At 37.4% G+C, this 23,150-nt stretch overlaps 1 protein-coding gene across 3 annotated transcripts in view; it reads right to left on the bottom strand.

Annotated features, from left to right (window-relative positions):
- Nucleotides 1-23,150, bottom strand: part of LOC121868847 (UTP--glucose-1-phosphate uridylyltransferase-like) — an 81,320-nt gene that overhangs the window by 16,521 nt on the left and 41,649 nt on the right. For all 3 annotated transcript variants that reach the window (XM_042369832.1, XM_042369831.1, XM_042369830.1), the window contains exons 3-7: nucleotides 19,969-20,151; nucleotides 15,947-16,051; nucleotides 10,790-10,890; nucleotides 1,534-1,609; nucleotides 807-953 (exon numbers count right to left, since the gene is read on the bottom strand). In XM_042369832.1, the coding sequence (XP_042225766.1) occupies nucleotides 807-953; nucleotides 1,534-1,609; nucleotides 10,790-10,890; nucleotides 15,947-16,051; nucleotides 19,969-20,151 (612 nt within the window). The remainder of the gene's footprint in view (nucleotides 1-806; nucleotides 954-1,533; nucleotides 1,610-10,789; nucleotides 10,891-15,946; nucleotides 16,052-19,968; nucleotides 20,152-23,150) is intronic.

The following is a 23,150-nucleotide window of genomic DNA, read 5'->3' as shown; positions in this document are numbered from 1 at the left end:
TTGAATCTTGTTTAATTTGCTGGTATCCACCTCACTTGTTGCATTCTGAGCTATTATGTGCTCAGTGAGGGCTGCCGTGAGCTAGAGTGAGTTCTGATGTTCGGTGGCAGCAAACTCCTCTGGATTTGTCAATCCCATTCCTCCCAGTCTCGGTGGTAATGCAAGTATTGGCCTTTCTGCTGGGGTTAAGCGAAGGTGTTTCACTAATTTGGGAATAAAATTGACGCTGATGGTTTCTTCCAGAGGGTGGAGGAGGGTTCCGATATCAGGGATAGTGCTCATCAGGTAATTCTAGCAATGCTCGACTCCATGGGTGAATGCCGCAAAAGTCGCACATAGCTCTGTTTTAGCAATATCTGACAGAGTTTGGATTTCCTTCACCCACTCATTTACCTTTCCCGTTACGAGCTAAGTCTTGAAGTCCTTTCTGCCGATTACCGCACCTAGGTGTCTTTGGCCCTCCTTTGTTATTTTGACCTCACTTCCACAGAACACCTCCATTGCCTGTTCATAGTGTTCTGGCTTCACAATGAGGAAGGACTTGCTGGCATTTGGGTGGTACCCTATTTGTGGACCACGTGATGTTATCAGGTCTCACCACTTTTTGATGTCTTCCACTTTTCCTGCTCCTCTAAGGTCGTCAGCATAAGTCACTTCCTGGACAGCTACAGGAACATTTTCTTTGAACCAATCAGCTATTTTTACAGAAAAGGGGCGTGGCTTACGGGCCGGGTTAGCGTGGAAATACTATAACATAATATAAAATAAAGGATTTTTACTCATCAGAAATCAATTTGGTTTCTTACCTTAACATCAGCTCTTGTCTTGTCTGTAACTTCCATCAGGAACTCACACTTGCCACTATTCTCACCACCCAACAAGAAGTTTATGATGCCAAGATCAACAGTAGCACCCAAGTTGTCAATGTTACTGATAAACACATATTCCTTACCCTGTGGGATAGAGGAGTGCACGTAAGACAAAAACATCAGACACTATACTATATTAGTAATAATAATGAATTGAAACTCCTGATGTAATTAAAACACAAATTTTAGAACCAAAAAATACTTTTGCACATCAAGAAAATAAATACTGTCCAGTCACAGTCAAAAGACATCACCCACCCCTCCTACTACCATTCTTGTAAGCTCAAAGCCTTGATACATGACAGGTCACAAGAGGGAGGGGGAGGTACTGATGGGGGAGAGCTAGGGGTGGGGGACCCGGGCAAGGGAGGAGAGAGCAAGTGAGAGTGTATGTGGTCTTTAAATTATACTAACACCTGAAGAAGGCGTTAGGTTGGTGGATGTAGCTTGATGTTGACGGCCATAATGAACCTGGCAGTTGATATGCCTAAAACCCAAACAACCAACCAACCATATGGGACCACATTAGTGGTCCCATATGAGTTTTGTCGTGGTCACCGAGACTTAAAGAACTTATTGTGTGCATGAGAGGGTTAATATCAGCCTTTTTAATTTGCAACAAACTTTACACTAATCTTCTCTTGATTACAAGCATATTGCTTACCTGTTCAATAAATTTCTGCATAAGCCCTGAGTTTTTGAAAGACTCATAGAAGTCACCGTGACCTGGTGGGTACCACCTGAAAGAAAATAGTGTATTACATAAAAGGTAAGTGGGACATCCAGTACAGTAATTATCTTTATGGTTGTCTATGTGTATCCCATAAAACAAGTCATCTTAGATAAAAAAAAAAAAAATCCACACAAATATTTGTTATGCCAAAATTTACTCTTGCAGTACAAGAAAGTACAGTATATTGCAAGGTTTAGAAGTACCGTACAGGACTGCATATAATTTTCAAATATCAAGATACAGGGCTTCCATTTAATGATAATGTACTTTATGTAATTAATACCTAAATTACCGTATATCTCGGCCTACAAGGCGACGGGGTGTATAAGACGGCCCCCAAAATTTCCATTTAAAAAGTAGCTTATGAGCCCTATTCGCTGTATAAGACCAGTACCCCAAATGTGGCACTTACCATTGGGAGCTTACTGACCCAGTAGTCCTTTACCAACCATCCCATTGACCAGTGCTGTTTACACATCCTTGGTTTTTAAATATAAGGCCAATTCACTTCAAGTAATGGCATCAAATGTTACAGGTTGGTGTAGTGTAAACACTAGTGACTCACTTAAAAGTCTGTTATTTAACTTGAACTAATGTCGGTGTCGAATACAATTGTTTCATTTACTTGAAATGGATTTACCAATTTATTTATTTGTTTATTTATTTATTTATTTATAACATACTGTAATATATTAAACACACTGCAAGTATTTTCTTTAATTTATAAGCTTGCTTCAACCAGCTACAGTATTCTAATTCAATAGTGTTTCATTAGGATTTGAGTGAAAAAGATTACTGTACATACTTACTACATACATTTATTACACAAATATATATATATATATATATATATATATATATATATATATATATATATATATATATATATATATATATATATATATATATATATATATATATATATATATATATATATATACACACACACAATATTTTATAATCGCAGTCATGTACTGAATATTCTATGTAAAAAATGTAAATTTTAAATGAATTATTTCTAGTGTGGTCAACTTCCTACACAAAGACAGACTATAAATAGCTGTCTTATCTCCCCTCCCCCTCCATCCCTCTGTTCTGAGAGAGGTCTTGGTAAATAACTTTTGTTTGTTTATTTTCATTGTTTGTCTAATTTATCATGTTGTATCAAAGCAATATTACTAAAAGTTTTAGGCAGCTACCAAACAGGGAGATACTACCGCCTGGGAAGATATTGGAAGCACAATGTACAGTACAGTGACCCTACTAACACCCGTTAACTAATTTCATACAACTGCCTTCCATAAGGATCTTCAATTGCTTAACTAAAAATTTCCTAACAATCTTACAACCGACTCAACATGTTGCTTGCACTGACCGGCAACCACTTTAGTATCATCCGCCAATACATTAATCGTTTAGGCTTAAATTCTTACTATTTGTAAATATCAAGTTTAATGCGCGTATCCAGCTCTTAACGTTAAACAGTATGTCAGTCTCTCTCTCTTCTGTTTTCACTGAGGTAATATCTTGTTTGAGATCTCTTCAATCTCAAATTTTTTCAAAGCAAATTATTGGTCATTTTGGTAAATTATTTACATACGGACAACAGGCAGTGCAGTGTTATTTTAAATAGGAAACATCTTTTATTTATGGTTAGTTTGTCTCTGAAAAATACGTGTTGCCATTGGTTTTTGAATTCAGCATGGGGCCTAAGAGATCAAGAAAAGTGATTTAATCCAAATGAAGAGGAATAATAAAAAATGAACAAGGTATAACAATGCTATAAAGAATATGGTATGTCGCATCAACTTCTGTGTTTCACACTCCTTAAAATAAAAAGACAAATTGAAGAAGTAACGAGAGACAAATCTACAAAGAGTGTTTAAAGTAGATCTCTTAATCAGAGAACTGAGAGTAAGGCTTTATCATCTGATTAGGGAAAACAGATAAAAGGGTGATTCAGTTTCGGGTGATTTCTATCAGAAAGAGCCAGGAGATTTAGAGGAACATTTAAAGCGACAGACTAACCTAGTCTTTCTAGAACAGAATTTAAAGATTTTCACAGCAAAGGCTGGTCTTAAAAATTTAAGAAAAGAAGTGATGATTTAAGTGTTGTTAGGCATGGTAGCTGCGAAAAGGATAAAGATGCGCAAAGTTTTAATTGAATTTAAAAACTGATGGAAGAAGAAATTATCTTCCAGCAAAGCTTTCAATGCCGACGAACTGGGTCGTTTCTGGAAAAGGTCAAAAAGAACAGCTCATCACCAAGGATGAAGCCTTTACTTCAAGTATGTCCCAAAGAAAGAATTGCCTCACTTATTGTTGTCAATGCTTCAGGGCCTGATTGAAGCCTATGCTTGTCTACCACTCTGAAAACCCTAGGGTGTTCAAGCAAGAGAAAGTGGTAAGAAATGTTTTCGGCTTATTGAAGTCCGTATAAAAGTGGTGACAAGACAGTTCTTTAATGAATGGGCTATTGATGTGTTTTGGGTTCTCTGTCAAGAGCCACCAACCACCAATAAACTTCCCCTGTAAAGGTTTCTTCTCTCTATGGATAATGAAGTTCTACCAAGAATCCTGACCTGCCAGAAATTTGGTATAAATTTGACTTGTGAAAGTGTTGTTTTGGCTCCAAAACACTACATCACCCATACAGCCGTGGACCAGAATGGTGATCAGTAACTCAAGAAGCTGTGCACAAATAAAATGTTTGTGAGGACATCAGGCAACTTCCATTGATCCTGAAATCCACACTGAAAACAGTTCTGGAAGACACAATTCAACGTCCTGAGTATTGTAAAATTGATTGTGTCATCATGGCAAGAAGTCTCAATAGAACCCCACCTTCTGGCGGAAAGCATTGTGGCTTGCTACTGCAGTCCATGATTTTGAGGGATTTGAGGATGACATAAGAGTTGACCAGGAGATTGCGTCCATTGGTCGGTCATTGGGTTCAAAGTGGAGGAGAAGGATGTAAGAGCCAGGATGTCTCATGAGGAGGAATCTCATTCCTAATGACTCTGAAGGAACTGGGATGGTATGTTAATGGCAGAGGCTGACAGTGGTGAGGAGGAAATTGAAAGTGATGCATCTATATGTCAGCTACACATACAGATGTGATTGGCCACTGGGAGAAAGTTCAGGAACTGGTTTCAAAAGCACCTGTGGCGGGAAAAACTGAACTAGTTTTGTGTCATGCTGAGGACTCCAGTGCTCCTCTTTTAAACATAAGCACGGTGAGGGAGGACAGATGCCCCACAGACCACAATTGACACTTCTTCAGTAAAAGGCAGAGGGACCAAGATGCCAGTTTCAGCCTTCCACTTAAGAGAAGGAGAGAGGATGTTCATGTAGGAGAATCTGTCAGTCCAGAGGTTCCGACATTTTCATGGAAGGGGATTTCACCTTCCAAGAAGCAGTAAATGGGCTTTTCTCCACCTACTTCCTTCTCTCTTCTCCTGCACTCTCCCACTTCTCAAATGCACATCATCAACATCATCCAGAGCTTTCTACATACACACCTCAAAGTAAGTAAATTTTTCCGGCCATCCATTTTTGTTGAAGTAGGAAATTTTCGGTGAGCTGGAACCACTACTCAAAAACCATTGAAACAATGGTCTGTTAATTAACTTCGGTTAACTAACGACCTTCTGGAACGGATTGAGTTCGTTAACCGAGGGCCACTGTATTGTCTAATGGTAGACCCTACTTCCATATGGCATCACAAAAATTGTGACCAAGTCTTAGGTTGCTGATTTATCTTTCTGCCTCATTTATACACAATTGCAGAGTTTCAATTGTTTCTCTTCCTTTGACAACACAACATACATACAATATGATGTTTCTCACCTCTGATCTTTTTCCATTTATTTATGGTTGGTTATTTAAAATAATGCCAATTCACTTCAAGTATTGGCATCAAATTTTACAGGCTGGTGTACACTAGTGACTCACTTAAGCGTCAGTTATTTAACTAGAACTAATGTTGGTGTGAGTAAAATATTTCCATTTACTTGAAATAGATTTGCCGATTTATTTGTTTATTTATTTATTTATAATACAGTTGTACCCCGCTTTACGCGGTTTCACTTAACACGATTTCTCATATACGCGGTGCCTCGCCAGAACCGAACTTTCACTTAACGAGGTTCATCTACCCATATACGCGCAGAGTGTCCGGCTCGAGACGCTATTTTTAGATTCGCCCCACCCGCCACCCGCTGCTCCCGCCTGCCTCGCCTCTCCCTCCTGCCTCCCTCCGCCTGGGCAAGCCGCGCTGTAAGGTTGCGCAGTGTGTGTCTTCCACTAACGTAAGTGTTACACCTAACTTTTTGTTTTCCTAACCTAACCTTTATTTTTCCTAACTTAACCTTTATTTTTCTAACCTAACCTCTTCTATATTACTTGTTTGTTCATACCATCATAAAGTTTAGATAAAATTTTTACTACAACATAGTTGTGTGTCGTCAAAAAGTGGAGTTTGGGGATCGGGCCAGTCTCTATTGGAATTAATCCCATATGTTCTGTTGTTCACTTAACGCGGTTTTCACTTAACGCGGTACCCTGTGGGTTCAATTGACCGCGTAAAGCGGGGTACAACTGTATACTGTAATACATTAAACACACTGCAAGTATTTTCTTTAATTTATATACTTGTTTCGCAAAAAGGGAAGCTACCATTATACCTGGTAGGTGAAGTTGACCAGAAATTTATGGTGATCATTAAGGACCAAACTCCGAATCCATGACGTGACTTCTGTTCATCATTCTCATCCTAAATTTACCACTGTCGGTAGTTTCAAGAATTAACGCAGTCATTTACTGAATATTCTTTGTAAAAAAATAAAATTTAAATTAATTATTTATAGGAGATAAGTATTATGATCAGTAAATATACAGATATGCATTACTGACCACCTCCGAACACAAGGACGGCTAAAAATAGCCACAGGCGGTCACAGTCAAGGTCACTTTCCCTTTCTTGTCACTGGCAAATGGGGGTGGGGGGGTGATGATAGCAGCTGTGTTTATTACCGGGGTATATTGTTCTTTTACGGTATGTTAGACTGGTTTATAATACATTTTTATTATTTTAATATACCGGTAATCTTCATTTTAGTCCAGCTTCCCAAACATAAGTTTCAGTATAAAATAATTAGTGGTAGGACCTTGTGAGTGGTTAACCATGTTTCCATCACCACTCTTGACACGCTAAACCGCAATATTTAAGAGTTAAGAATTTTATCTCTGGTGCTTAAGACGACCCCCTAACTTTGGGCTGATTTTTGTTGTTGTTGAAATTCCGTCTTGTAGGCCGAGATATACGTATACACTTAACCCTAAAAGGCATACCCCACAACAATTATGGTCAAAATAACTGTAACTGGCCATCCCCACCCCCAAGGGGTTAAACCTGTAAGCTGTCCAGAAGGGAGAAAAGATGAAGGATTATGATCCTAGGATAATGCAAATTACACAACAATGTTTTTAAGACCTCAAATCACAATAACTAACAGACAAATATCATGATTAGTGAAATGAAATACTTGAGAGCTCCTGCAAAATATCTTCTATGATGTTGCAAGCTCTTACAGTGATATCCCTGTTAGCTCAAACAATTGGTGCAGAGCACTTACAGGGATGAGAGATTTCCGGCTAACCAGACGACTTTCTCAAACCCGGAAAAATCCCCCATCCCCGGAAATATTTCCGGTTACTGGAAAAACTTTCCGAGTGACTAAACTATGCATATTGCACAGAAAAACACTAGCCCACATCCTCATAATGTTTCTGTGTGCTGGGAAGTTTTCCAAGAGTCTAACTAAAAATCTAAAAATCTAAAAATCTATATGATATGGTGTGAATGAAGCTGTGTGTTAGAGCAAAGACTGGTATTTTCCACTCCCTTGGAGCTGTGGGGGATTAGTGTATGTCATGTAACTGACTTGATGGTGTGTGTGTGTGTACTCAAATGTACTAAGTTAATTACTAAAATTATCAATCTTATTAGAAACGCTTGGTAGAGAATTTGTTAAGGATCATTATGGAATCAAATTCACCTCCCTATCACAATTAGCTCCAGTTGAGTGAGGAGGGGGGGGCAGGGGGGACTGACCACGTGACCCTAAACACCTGCACATCACACACAAACAAACCCTCCAAAACACACCCACTGCATATCTGCTTGTGTGTGACTGCCTGGTCATTTCTACTGTACAGTCGGCCACAAGAACAAGTATACACCTACAGTTCGTGTTTGAGACAAAATATCTGGTAACACTGTCCTGAACAGAACAGACAAATTACAAAATGACCTGTAATTTATGTTTTATTCCTTCATATATGTTATAAATACATTTGTTGTGAGTGTTTTACTAGTGTCTTGTGTTTATATTATAAGTAATATATTTTATCCAATGGTAGTAAACTTGTTGCCGAATGGGATTGCACTTACTATACAGCTCCCTCCTCCTCCCCCCACCTTTTCTCTCACCCTACTTTTTGTTTTACTGATGTTTGGATTAGTAAAGGAAGGAAGAGGAGTAAATAGAAGAATAAAGAAGAGGAAACAGAAAATAGTTAGAAATAACAGGTGAGGGGGAGCTGAGTTTCATCATGCATCTGGATGCGCAGTTTCAAAGTTACCAGACCATTTTATGACCTTACAGCTACAGTGTGTATACTTATGCCTGTGGCTGACTATACATACACTACCTAACATTAAATACACACTACTTACAGTATTTTCACATTAATTTTACTACATCTATAACCATTGTTAGTCAAGACTTCAATGTACACAAAATCAATGCAATAAGCTCTAATACCCGCTCATTTCATCCCAAATGTTAATGGATAATTGCTTTGGAAAAATCCCTAAATGGTAACTGGAAGGTGACGTGAATTAGTTCTGTCCATATGGCTATGAGATACCGACTGCACCCCACCCTCAACAAGAGATCACCACACGTACGTGTAAACATAGTTCATGAAACCTGTGGCATGATGGATGACTGAATAATGAGTAATACAGTATAAAATAAAGAGATTTTCAGGGAACTTTTTGAATACTGTATATGTACTGTATGTATACAGTATTTATGAAACAAAAAATAATAATGATTGACCATCCAACTTCTTGCAATTTATAAATCTATTAATTTCTAATTTCCATTCATTTTCATTAATGCATTTTATAAATTTCAAGAATAGGGCCCTAGCTATTAATACCAATACAGCATTACACACCAACACACACCCTCCAACATTTATTATATTATATATTCTTGTATGATCAGCCACTTCTGGTGTATGTTTTATCATTGATAATATAAAATACTAAATACAGTGCAATAACAACTTGATAAAATCACACAGGAAAAGGGGAAACAATGGAGCACCTTAGCTTTCGTCTTTATTCAAGACATCTTCAGAGACAAATGAATTACAAGAACTGAGAGAGAGCTTATGTATACAGGGTGACCTTACAAAAGATGAGGTCAGGTCAAACACATGATATCCACTAATCCACATATCACCACCATCGCAAACATAAGAGGAGCTTATAAGAATGGGCGATGTAACTAGTCATATCAGGTCAAAAATATGAGACCCACTAATCATCTATCCTACATCTACCTTGAATGCTTTTAAAGCATTTTTAATCTTGGGGCACTGACAAATAAATTTGTGTAACATAGTATCAGTTTTGTACTGACCATCACTAAGGTTTATAGAATTCATTTCCCGAATCAAACTTGCTTTAACCAGAAGTCTTTCTGTGACACATGATTTATACACTTCTAAACTGTTTTCCAAATCAATGGGATGATTATTATTCCTTATATGAACATGTACAGAAAAATTACAAAATATTGCATTATGAAACTGGGTCATCTTGTATTGGAGGTTTGGAGAGGGAGGGAACTGTCCGCACAGCCCCCAAAAGGTTCATGCCTTTCCCCTACTCCTCCCCATGCCTGCCATTCCCATTGTAAAATATTTTACTTTGTTTATTTTTATTTATTAATTAATAAATATATGTTTATTGTAATAATTTGTGCTTAATGTGTTTAATATTTTATATTAACCATGGTAAAACATACACCATAAGAGGATCATCATCATTGGTGAAAAGGGGAGTGCCAGCCTCCTTGCCTCCCTGCACCCCCCCCACCTCCACCCAACTCAGTGTCTCACACAAAAGACTGTAAACTAGATGTTGTGTGTGTGTGTATGATGTGGTGTTTAGGTATTAGTTAATGAATAATAAATAAACAATATTGTATTGTTAACGACAGTACAGTAGTTTGATGAATAGTAGTGACAATTGCAGTACGCTACTATTCATCAAACGACTGTCATTGATGATACAATATTGCTTATTTATTAATTAATACCACAACATCACACCCAGACACCCTAACACCACCCACACACCCCCATATTGTATGACATAAATTTATGTGTGGTTAACTAAGTGGTGGTGAATTAAAAGATCAGCTGTTGAGGAGCTTAGGGCTTGGCAACACACACTCCTTTCTAATCACCCACACCATTCTGCTTTATCACTCCACATTTTAAAATCCTATGCAACGTAATGTTGAAGGGATATAATGCGATAAGTACATGTATAAAAAATACTGTATTTTAGCTTTCAAGTTTATTCAAGACATCTTCAGGCCCTCAGACTCACTAATCCCCCACCCGACAATGGGTGACCTGACATTGTATCAGGTCAGTAATATGAGATCACTAATACCCCACCCTACCTCCACCTGACATTGTGTCAGGTCAGTTACACAAGACCCACGAATCCCCCACAGCTCCAAGGGAGTGGAAAATACCAGTCCTTACTGTAACACACAGCTGCATTCACGACCATATCATATAGATTTTTAGTTTAGACTCTTGGAAAACTCCCCAGCACACAGCAACATTCTGAGGATGTAGGCTAATGTTTGTCTGTACAAGATGCATAGTTTAGACACTCGGAAAGTTTTTTCAGTAACCGGAAATATTTCTGGGGATGGGGAATTTTTCCAAGTTTGAGAAAATCATCCGGTTAGCTGGAAATCTCTCATCTACTGAACAAAAAAGATGCAGCCTCTGAGAGGACAATTCAACTTTCATTACTGATTTGACTAACGCATAAAATCTTTATTGTAAATACTGTCCTGATACTCACGCTTCAAGGTCAGCTTCTACACCAGACGTCTTTGCTATTGGCATTAAAGATTCCTTATTGATACGTGGATACCTTGACTGGTTGAAGGTGTGGGTCTTTACCTGAAAGGTTAAATATAAATTTATATTAAAATGATCTGCATAAATGATATTTGCTTCCTACTTGTTATTGCAGATACTGAAAGACTGCAAAAAAGAACAAATCACATTTTAAAAACAATGAAAATAACTCATATGCACTCAATCAGAACCTTTTAGATGAGGGGTGGCCAACCTGTCGATTTTTCACTTATAAAATGTCACTGACTTGACTTAGGAGAATATTATAACTTGCAAGATAGCAATTAATTTGAGTATAAACATCCCTTAGTTTGCAGTAGACATAATAATAATTTTAGTAATTAACTTAGTACATTTGAGTACAGGTTATGATAATTTGTGCGGTTGCTCAGTAGTTGTGGTTGCAGTTACGAAGCTTCATGACATCACTAGTGTATAATGAATCTCCATATGTCACATCAAGCCATCATGTATCAATTATTTAAGCAAATACAGCTCCTCCCCGACTTACGACCTACTCAGTTTACGTCCACCCGCACTTACGACCTGCCTCAGTCATACCAAAATTTGGTCAAATTACGTATTTTTGAGTCCCAAAGTCAGTACACAGACAAAATTTTCATCTGTAATTCACTTTAAAGTGGCTGGCAAGCTTAAAAGTGAGTGTTTTGTGGTGCTGAGAAGAAAAAGAGACCTCCATTTTAGATTTTCTATGTACAGTACAGGTATTATTTAAACATTTCCGACTTATGACCTGGATGTCAGTCCCTAACCCCGTCGTAAGTCGGGGAGCAGCTGTATACAAAAATTTGAAATTTCTCATAACCTTAAATAACAATGAATAGTTTATTATTATAAAAATTATACCTTTTGTTTGTTTAATAATTATCCTGACAGTGATACAGCCGAAAACAGATCCACCAATCACAATCACCTTCACATACAGTCTTCCTTTACCAAGTATTGCATACACGAGACCTAGGGTGGGGCCAGTGAATCTTTGGCTGACTGTACCTAACAGCATTTTTTGGATCAACTTACCTTTGTGAATCAATATTTTCACACATGAAACATATCAAATCCAAATACCGATCAAAAATGTCAGGTGAACACCTGGATGCTTGCTTGAGGCTAGCAGTCACCGCCTACAGTCCTAATTACACAAAGCTGGCAGACAAATTGCAATGCTAACCATCTCATTAGTAAAGTATGTGTATGCTTTTGTCATGCTAACAATATATCATATCACTCTCTCCCTCTCTGCATATTTTATGGCAATGGAATGAGAGGGGGGGGGGGTGTTATGGGTGAATATTAGGCTGGTAGATCGCTGGGGAAAAAGTAGATCCTATCACACAAAAGGTTGGCCACCCCTGTTTTAGATGCACAGACACGCTTGCTGTTTATGCATGTATGAAGTTATTTCTTTAGAAAATATCACAAACCATACATCATAAGTACAAAAAAGACCTGTCAATGCTTCACCAAGAAACAGCCAAATAAGGTAAAGATGGTAATTTCTAAGTTGAAATAGACACTAGTGTATTAAACAACATGTGCATCAACAGTAGGTGATGATTGGCTGTGAGAAGGAAAATGCTGGATGCTGGTTGTGCAACCAAAGAAGTTTTTTAATTGAAAATAAATGCTTTCTTACCTTATAAAAAGACCCCCAAAATGGGAAGGAACAAGTTTCTTGTAATATTATTTTTACTATGTTATGGTCCCAAACATACAGATGGCTGCTACAATGCAATAACTCCAATGTTAACATCTGTGACTGATTTTGTTTCATCCAGAGAAAAAATCGCAAAAAATTAATATTATTCTGAAAAACTTTTTCCTTTCTATGTTTGGGGGTTATTCATGAGGTCAAAATACATTTACCTTCTATAGAAAAATTTACTCAAGTTGCTGGTTAGCGTGGGCAACTATCATTCAGTACTCTATTATCGCTGAATCTGTGGGATGCTGAGTCAGAGGCAGCAGGGTGTATTTTTATTTATTTATTTTTTTTGAGGTTGGGTGGGGACATTCTTCAGTATGAACAGTTGTCCACAAGTAAGGAGTTCCAACCCTCACTGGCCTTTCTGAACATGTGGCAACATTGGAGTCACTTTATGAATGAATCAGTAATGTGAGGAGAACAGTTGTACGTTACTGATTCATTTATAAAGTGATTCCGACATTATCACATGTTCGGAAAGGATGGCCAATGAGGGTTGGAACACTATACTTGTGGGCAAGTGAATACATTTCTTTATTTCTCTATGGTGTAGAACAGGCATAGGCAACCTGCGGCCCGTGGGCCATATGTGGCCCGAACCATGTCTTTGTGCGGCCCGCGAATTGATTGAGAAATTCTTTTTAATGTGGCCCCGGGTTCAGATAGATGCAGCCACTTTATGGCGAGTAAAGCAATATTTATTAAAAGATTAATATTCACACAGAAATTCATTACTATTTCATCAACAATATAAACATTTTATATTGTGTGAGATTATGGGCAAAGTTTGGCATGATCTGTTTGATGGATTAACTGCTATGTGGCAGTGGGTCACATAGTCTAAGTGGGGCCACGGTCGGTGGTCACACGGGTCAAATGTAAAGGTCTTTTCGTTGTTGACAGACTGTCTCTCTCCATAGTACCTCATCCTTCATGCCTGGCTGTCTGCTCTATCTATTTATTCTTGTGTGATTAGATCTATATGCATATGTGCGCTCATAACCACATAGGAAACAAGAAAACACGAAGTGCCAAAGCGCTTTCGTGTAATTCACATCTTCGGGGGTGAGTGCAGACTAAGGAGTAATACTTGACAAAGCTAATATAAACAGTAAAGGAGAGTGAGATCAAGTCCCTAGGGACTTGTAACCCTTGTATCTCTTGTAGGATATAAATTTCACTAGGTTGGCCCACAGTAAAATACCTACATCATAATGCCACCCACGGCTGAGGAAAGATTGCCAATGCCTGGTGTACAAAAACAATGTATACAGTAGAAGTCCAAAAATCCGGACTGCTTGGGGATTGGGTTCGTCCGGATTTTCGGATTTTCCGGATTCTCGGGCAGTACTTTTAAAATTCAAGTTTAAGGAGGAATAAAGAAGAGATGAACAGGTACATTTTGATAGTTTATTCATTAGCAAATAAAGCATGCTTCATTTATCAAAATGAGCAGTTTTAAGGGAAAAGCTGTGAATTCTAGAATTTTATTCTTTGCCTCTTTTATATCATAAATAGTAGACTTTCCAATGTCGTATGTTTCCATTAGAACAGTATCGCTGACACCATGTTCTAGTTTCTTAATTATTTCAAGTTTGTCACTCAATTTCAACGTGTTCTTCTTTCTCTTCACACAACGAAGTTTATCTACTTTAGGAGCCATTATTATGGGATTGTATAGTACAGTACTCTGTAAATGAAAAGAGTAGGACTCAAAATTACATACGTTGTCACAGTTTGATTGCTCGTTTTAAAGTGGTGACCGCGTGGTCGCTTGTTGTCGCTGTGCAGCTGTGGCACTCACGCATGCGCACATACACACAAAAGCCTGCTAAAAAAAAAAAAAATGAATTTCCTAAAAGTCCGGATTCTCGGGTGGTCCGGATTTCTGGCATCCGGATTTTTGGACTTTTACTGTATTTTTTTTTTTAGTGTTTAGCAAGTAAATAAATGTTGAGGCATTTTTAGGTGAAGTTTTGGGCTTCCAGTCCTTAACCCCTTATTCTGTATTGAATTACATGTACTGCATCTTTATACTGAACAGTACAGTGGTCCCTCGGTTAACGAACACAATTGGTTCCACAGAGTAGTTCGTTAACCGAAAATTTCGTTAACCGAATCTATTATTTCAATGGGATATTGGGTAATTGGTTCCAACTCACACAAAAAGCACATACAAAGTACTGTATACCAGTAATAGAATTAACAAAACATTAAATATAAACTAAATATAGTACTGTACTGTACAGTATGCTGTACAATAATAAATAAAATACAATAGAATACTGTATTTTAACTTATTTTGAGGTGTGTATGTCGTATTACCGGCAGCTTTGTTTACATATCAAACAGCTGATTGTAGAGGCAGTCGATGATGATGCCATATTCTTTACAGAGTGTATTGGTTCTAATGCCTTCTTCATGTTTCATAATAATTTCTGCATTGTATATTATAAATATGTTAACTAAATTTCAGAATGACAAATAATTTTAATGTAAAAACACAAAAATATTCAAAAGATTAACAAAATCGATGTTCACTCCACTGTAAACAAAGTTAAACTGAGAAGGGTTGTTGGGTGATTCAATCAGCTGATGGGTGCACAAGAATTGTTCCCTGTACTGTATATATTATTAATATGTTAACTAAATTTCAGAATGATCAAAAATTTTAATATAAAAAATGCAGAAATATTCGAGAGACCAACTTTCTTGATATTTACTTCACTGGAAACGAATGTAAACATAGAACCAATTACTGCATTGGCAGACTAGCTGATCAAGTGATGCGCACAAAAAAACGTGTTTGTCGTAAGGATTTCGTTAATGGAAGTTTTGTTCGTTAATCGAACTGAAAATCCTTATGGAAGCTAATTCGTTAACCAAAATTAGTGAATATTCTCAGCCCCTAACATGTGAAATAATCCATGGTAATGTATATTTATAAAATGCACGATGAATTGACATTGAGAGCCTTAAAACAATCTGTATACAGTAGTCCCTTGCCATTTGTGGGTTTACAATTCACGGTAAGCAAATGGTGGCTAGCTTGCAAGCCTTTTCCTGCAGCATCTCCTGTTGTACTCTCAAAACTTTAGTGTTTCTGTGTGAAAATGTCCCCTAAAAGACTGCCTAGTGTTAGTGCTAGTGATGCTAGTGGAGTGAAATGTAAAAGGCAGAAGTCAGTGACAAAAAAGTTGAATTCTTAGATAAGTTAAAAGAGGGGAGGAGTGCTGCCGCAGCTGGTCGGTTGTTTGGTACAGATATACAGCAGTGCACTAAGGTAATATAAGTTGCTATTCACGGTTTTGCCTATTCACACCATTCTTTGGAACCTAACCCCTGTGAATAACAAGGGTTTACTGTACTTACCTGGAATCCTTGGTATTTGCGAATGACTTTCTGGGTATCATCATCAGTATTGAAGGAATTCATCAGCACTAGAGGGACATTACAGCCATAAGTCTTGTTTAAATGCTGAAATTGAGGGAATAATATTAAGGATCACGACCCTTACTAATGTATACAGTTAGAGCTGGTTACTAGGTAAAACATGTGAAATGTTCTAGAGACTGATGAAGGGTTTTTGTCATGATAATCAACAGAACATCTTTAAGTTAGGAGATTTTGAAGGTAGTGCAAGGGGCCATTTATTTCAACTAAGTATAATGAAGGCTGTTTCTTCTAAAAAAATTGCCAAGTACTCTTTCATTAAATGAACTGAACTAATAACAATCAGTTCACTTTAAATGAACATATAAAACATTAATACTGACAGCCTTCTCAGTTTTAATTATTGGATGTTTCTTCAATACACTAAGAGAGCATCAAAACAGTACAACATATATAAGATCAGGAAATTTAATGGAATAATGAGTAAAACAATACTGTACTTGTAGATGCCTGTGAAACAAATACTGTACTGCACTGTATCTCATTCATCTATCTATATTGTACTGGAAACTTCTAAGAAAAATGCCGAAGAGAATTTTACATTGACTAAATGAAAATGAAAATTAAAATATTGTTTAAATTCTTAAGTAGACTAGCCAATTTTCACTATGTAGGCATTTGACTATTTTTCTATTAAATTATTAAAAATATCCAGCCAAACCCATTCCTAAGTGTGCAATGTGTGTGTCATGTTACATAGACACTTGGTACAGAAAAATAATAATATTGTATTTTCTAAGACACAAACAAGTATTTTTAGCGAAATATCTGTACAGCACTGTTGACATCACACAACTAGGAGATATTCTCCAAAAAAATTATGCTTTCTTATTACCAACAGATTTAAACATTACAGTATACGACAAAACATCTTCCATTGCAGGTACTGTAATTACTGTTCACAGGATCCTCAAATCCAATTAACATTGGGATCTACACTACAAGATACAACCATTTCCTACAAGACTACTAAAGTACTGTAAAGGAATACATCGCTATTTGCAACCAGGCTTATCTGCAATTTATATTTTAAAACCCTTAATCGATATTCGCAAAGAAAAATTACGATAACCTACAGTAGTATTTCAAACCGCACGGGCTGTAATCTACAAATTTACCGAAAATTAGACTTACTGTAAGTCTGGTTGTCAATAACTGTTTTCACTGAGATGATTGTTATGTACTGTACTGCAAAGTGTTATATGCAAGTCACCACAGAATTTGTCTTATGAACAAAGAGAAAACTGTATACTGCACAGTACTATAAAGATAAATATAAGAACAAAAAAGTGTAGGAGTATATTGTATGTGGTTTTTTTTTACGATTAGCCCACCCGGGCACAGATCACTGACCCACATCGGGGCCTGAGGGGCGAAAATGTAGTAATAATAATAATAATAATAATAATAATAATAATAATAATAATAATAATAATAATAATAATAATAATAATAATAATAAAGAACCATAAATACAAAAAATGAAAAAAAAGATCAAAAGTGAGGAACAATATACGTATGTTGTGTTGTCAATAGTAAGAGAAACAATTGACACCATGTAATTGTGTGTAAATGAGGCAGAAAGTCAGATCAGCAATCTGAGACTTGGTCACAATTTTCGTGATGCCATATGGCAGCAGGGTCTACCATTAGACAACACAATATGCTTCCAATATCTTCCCAGGCGGTAGTACAGTGGTCCCTCGGTTAACGAGCACAATCCGTTCTAGAAGGTTGCTCGTTAACCGAAAAACTCATTAAACGAAACCATTGTTTCAATGAGTTTTGGGGTAATTGGTTCCAGCTCACCGAAAATTGCCTAAAGTCAACAAAAAAGGTAGAAAAGTACACTTTGAGGTGTGTATGTAGAAGGCTCCTGGATGATGATGATGGGAATTAAAATGGGGGTGGAGGAGAAGAGAAGGCATTGGGGTGGAAGAGAAGTCACCCCATGGTGCCATTTCACCCATAAAATTTTAGTTCTCTTGGTGTAATTCAAGATTATTTTCTTTAAATCAACACTGCACTGCATTATATATTGTCAATATGTAAAATAAATTTCAAAATGACCAATAACTTGCTTGCAAACACAGAAAAAAGCATTTAGTTGAAGAGAGTCAAGCAAGATGTTACCTCCACTGAAAAGACACAAAGACTGACGCCTGTATGGTGTGTTGGCAGGCTGGATGGCATGTTCAATAATTGTTAAAATTACTAAAAAATTTAATATTAAACTTTTAAAATTATTGAATAGTATAAACTTCTTGATATTTACTAAAATGGTAAGGAATTTAAGCCCTAGAACCGATTACTGTACTGGCGGACTAATACTACAGCTGGTGGACCGTCAAATGCAAGCGAAAACATGTTCAGGTCGGCTCGTAAGAAACTCGTTAATCGAAGGATTGCTCGTTAACCGAAGTTAAGAATCTTATGGAAGGTAACTCGTTTACCGAAGTTAAGAATCTTATGGAAGGTAACTCGTTAACCGAAATCTCGTTAACAGAGGCGCTCGTTACCCGAGGGACCACTGTACCCCCTTGTTGGGTAGCTGCCTACTACTTACTACTGCTTGGGATTTGAGCATTGCTGAGGCACCCATATATTGCACAAATAACCATAATTGTTAATACACTGGTCCCTGGACCAGACGCAGGTACACACAGAGGTCACTAGACGACGATTTTACAGCAGTGACGTCAATGAGCTGTGCATTGTGGGTAAAACAAGCGCTCGGTGAACTTTGGCTACATCCCCCTACCAGGCCAAACTGTGTTATTGTTATTTTTTAACTCATAAATTCTGGTAGGTATATGTAATTTTATTCTTTCTGCTTTTACTGTTACATGCATACACAATTGTTCATATCAGAATGTGCAAAAAAAAAATAAAGAAATAATTATCATAAGGTAAAAAACTTAGAGAATAAACATTTATCACGTCTGCAGGAGTTAGTGTGTTGATCATAGGAGGGGAAGGGAGCAGTGGGAAAGTGGTGCAGCATCAGGGATCTCAGCCTCCCCCTCCGAGTTCAAACTGTGAGCTGCATTATTGTTATTTTTTAACATAATGATTTGCCAGACAAGATGACGGTAGCAATGTGTGTGATGGAGGGTGGGGTAAGGTGTTTTGAGAATTGCAATTAAATGCCAGGTAGCGACGTGTCCTCCTAATATTACGTATTTAAGTAATTATTAGATGTTTTAATTGCCTGTATGTTGGCCTGGCGAGTTAATGCTTGGCATTTATGTACCTCGGTATAAAGTTAGACGTCGCATTCTGGTTTTTGAAAAAAAAACGTCTTTTTTTGTGTGTGTGTTTTTTACTGTATGTGCACACATAATTGTTCATACAGAATGTGCAAAAAAATTAAAGTAATGATTAACATAAGGTCAAAAGCATAAAAGGAATAAACATTTCTTACAAGCACGGTAGTTAGCATGCGGATCGTGGGAGGAGGAAGAGGGAGCAGTGCAGTATTTTTTCTTCTCTTTTATTTATTAGTATACAGTACATGCAACATTGGTCCGTAAAAGTCTCAGATTATGAGGAGTGTACATCGAAAAATATGTGGTGAAAGTTACCGGCTGGGAAAGCATCCCACCTTATTTACAATAATTCTTATGGGAAAAATTTTCCTAATACGTACAGTATTTGCAATGACTTTTACATATGCATCCTTTGCAAAAACTTGGGTATTTTTGTTTATATAATGAATCACTAACAGCCTGGGGTTGTTCTTTACAATTCTGACTCCAAGTTTAAGTAAAGTGTCACAGATTACAGTACAAGATACAGTGATGTGTAGAAAATGGAGTATATGGCAATCTTTGGGATGTATAACTTTCTCAACTTACTCTAAATACAAACATCAAAAGACTCTGTAAAATGCTATGGTGTATTTTCCATAACATCTCTCCATATCCCAGTACAGTACTTACCTCTATCTGCTGAACGGTAAGATCAAGGAAGGTCAGCTCAGAACGAACAGGGATAATTGACTTGGGTCCTTGGCAACCCATAGAAGTTCCAAGGCCACCATTGAGCTTTACAACTACCAACTTGTTGAGCATATTCTTAACATCTGCAGCATCTGGAGAACTTAGGTCAGAGTACTTCCACACCTGCCAACATATACGATAAAAATCATTATATAAGCTTAACACATTACAGTACTGTATATTAAAGATGTGCCAATTATCTGGCAGATATCCAATATCTGGCCACTTTTTACTATTGGGCACATAGCTAGATACCATCTTTCTATCTTTCCAAGTTTTCAATCATTATGGAGAAAACTATTTATACCAGATACTTGCATACAATGATGGCTCTTCATTGATGCATCATTTGTTGGATTTCATTTAGACGTTTAAGTGCTGATTTGAAGCTCTCACATTTAGTACAAAATAAAACTTTATCCTCTTTGCCACTGATCAGCTTGGGTGGTTGGTTACATTTCTGTTACTCACTGTCGGCAAGCACTGGGCATGTACTGGTTCCAGTATGCATCTGTACCTGTGAAGGTCAAGTCTGGTCTTGAATGAGCTCAAACTTGGCGCCGTCACAACGTTCGCTGGCAGATTATTCAATGAGTTCACAACCCACACCCTGAAAAAATTTGCCTTGACAATTTTATGAACTTGAGATTTCTTCAACCTTAGCTGTGACCTCTAGTGGGGTGGGCATCCGCCAACTCCAGCTGCAGACACTCGACTGAATAATGTCCTCTGAGGTGTTTATAGCTGTATATTTCAATTAAGTCACCCCTTGCCTGCCTATAGTATAAACTAAGCAGTTGCAGGCATTCTAATATCTCTGGGTAACTGAGGTGCCACAGTGCAGGCACCAATCTGGTGACCCTCCTTTGGATGTTATCAATCAACTGAGTCTCTCGCATATCTCGAGGACCAGACGAGGTAACAGTAATCCAAATGGGGAAGCACCTCACTTTTGAAGAGCATTACGAGGGATGGACCATTTAAGCATCTGAATGACCTTTTTATAAGACCCACTAATTTAGTTGCTTGATTCACCTACTTTTCACTATAGTCCAAAAATTTCAGTTTGTTGTCAACATACACATCCAGGTCCTTTTCAAATTTGGTCTCTGTTAATGCTGTTTCTTTGTCCCATTGGGACATGTGATATGCATCCTCTTGCATTTCATGATGCTGAATCTTAACAGCATTCCTTTGACCACTCCTGAAGCTGACAGAGATTTTTCTGCAGTTCTTCACTGTCCGTTTGATTCCTATTTTCCCTGAATAGCTTGGTGTTGTCCTTGAACATTTTGTAAGGGAGTGTATAGTTTCTGGCATGTCATTTATGAAACAAATAAACAACAACAGGCCCAGTACACTGCCCTGTGGAACCCCATTTGTCACAGGTATGCATGATGATTTCATGCTATTACTCACCACACAGTGCTTCCATTAATGAAGAAAATCTCCGATCCACGCTAGTACCCTCCCCCCAATCTGTACCCCTCCAATTTCATTTTCAACCTTCCATGGGGTATGCTGTCGAAAGCCTTGACAAAGTCCAGATATATATTGTAGGTATTGCCACCCTGCTCCAAGATCTGGGTCCCCACATCCAGCACCTTAAGTAATTGCGTAAGGCAGGAGCATCCCGGCATGAAGCCATGTTAGCAGTCCTGTATAAGGTTGTTTCGTAGTACTGAAGATATTACACCAAGGTACCTCGTATAATGCTCTCTAGTACTTTACACACTATGCTGGTCAAGCTCACCGGCCTATAATTATTTGTGGAGCGGCAATCTTCCGGGTTGAATATAGGACTCACATTTGTCATTTTCCAGTAGCTGGGTATCTTTTGCTCGTCCATGCATCTGCAGAACAAGATATTAAGGGACTCAGCAAGCTTGTTGAACAGCTCTTTTAGTACTGTGAGATGCACACTGTCAGGGGTCGGGTTCTTATGAACCTTTAGATTTGGCAATTTGTTCCTAATACAGCACTCTCTTCTGAGAATAATTATAATGTGCATCAGTGGTGTGTCAAGCCGTCTTTCCTGAAATGCTGAGAGATTGTTTGCATCGTCTCTTGTAAACACTGAGGAAAAAAATTTGGTAACACCTTTTTGTCTTGATTTGAGTCTGTATAACTACTGTCTTTAAGTCTCAGATCTGATATACCCACATATGATCTATTCATTGATGTTCATTTGTTGTAATCAGTTCAGCTGTTTAAGAGGAGTCCTGTACTTTCATTATCTGAAGTGAAAAATTTAGTCAGCCAGTGAACCATAACTTAAGGACTACAAGTCTGAGGTAATCTACGACAACTTTAGAACTTTGTCTCAAAAGGTAATTTGTCCTGTAACTATATCACTGGCACCAGTTGCATTAAATACCAGATACTGGATCAAGCTATCTGGGAGGTTTGCTATCTGGCACATTCCTAATATAACGTCAAATTACAATTCGGTTGTTTGTAAATAGTATAACAGATAAGGTGTTCATAAAAGATTCGTGAATAAACAGTTATCATGTACAGGTTACAAATAGCTATTCAGAAGACATAAAAAAAAATTCTTAAACAATGTCACATCACAATAAAGAAACTGCAAACTACAGTATTTGTTTGGTAATCTAAATGCTCCTATAACTCACATTTTACTTATTCAGATAGAGTCCAATTTTTTTCTAATGTAATTACATTTAATTTTGCTGAGACATGTACAATACATACGATCAAAAAAGTATCTATTCACATTGGGCCCATTGATTTCCTAAATGATCAATACAGCTCATAAGATTAATCTATTTTCTTCTGAATGTGCATATAATAAAAATGCTTAATATGGATAAAACAGGAAATGTCGCTAGCAAGTGATATATGGCATCCTCATGAAAGCAAGGCTACCAGCATGCGGTAGGACCAACGAGCATTTTGCAATATCCATTGTATGTGGTGTCCGATTGTTTTGTGCAAAATGTGCACAGACACTCTTTTGATCGTGTGTATACTATAATGTATTCTAATTACGAATACATTATAGGAACTATGGATATTTGGTCAATTCAGAATATACAGTAACTACAATACACGTACAGTAAAACCTCCATTTAACAGACATAAATCCGATATACTGTATA

Source organism: Homarus americanus, unplaced genomic scaffold (genome assembly GCF_018991925.1).
Source record: "Homarus americanus isolate GMGI-L3 unplaced genomic scaffold, GMGI_Hamer_2.0 scaffold30535, whole genome shotgun sequence".
Taxonomy (NCBI): Eukaryota; Metazoa; Arthropoda; class Malacostraca; order Decapoda; family Nephropidae; genus Homarus; species Homarus americanus.
Note: the sequence above shows the minus strand (reverse complement) of the source record. Positions and strands in the feature narration are given on the sequence as shown.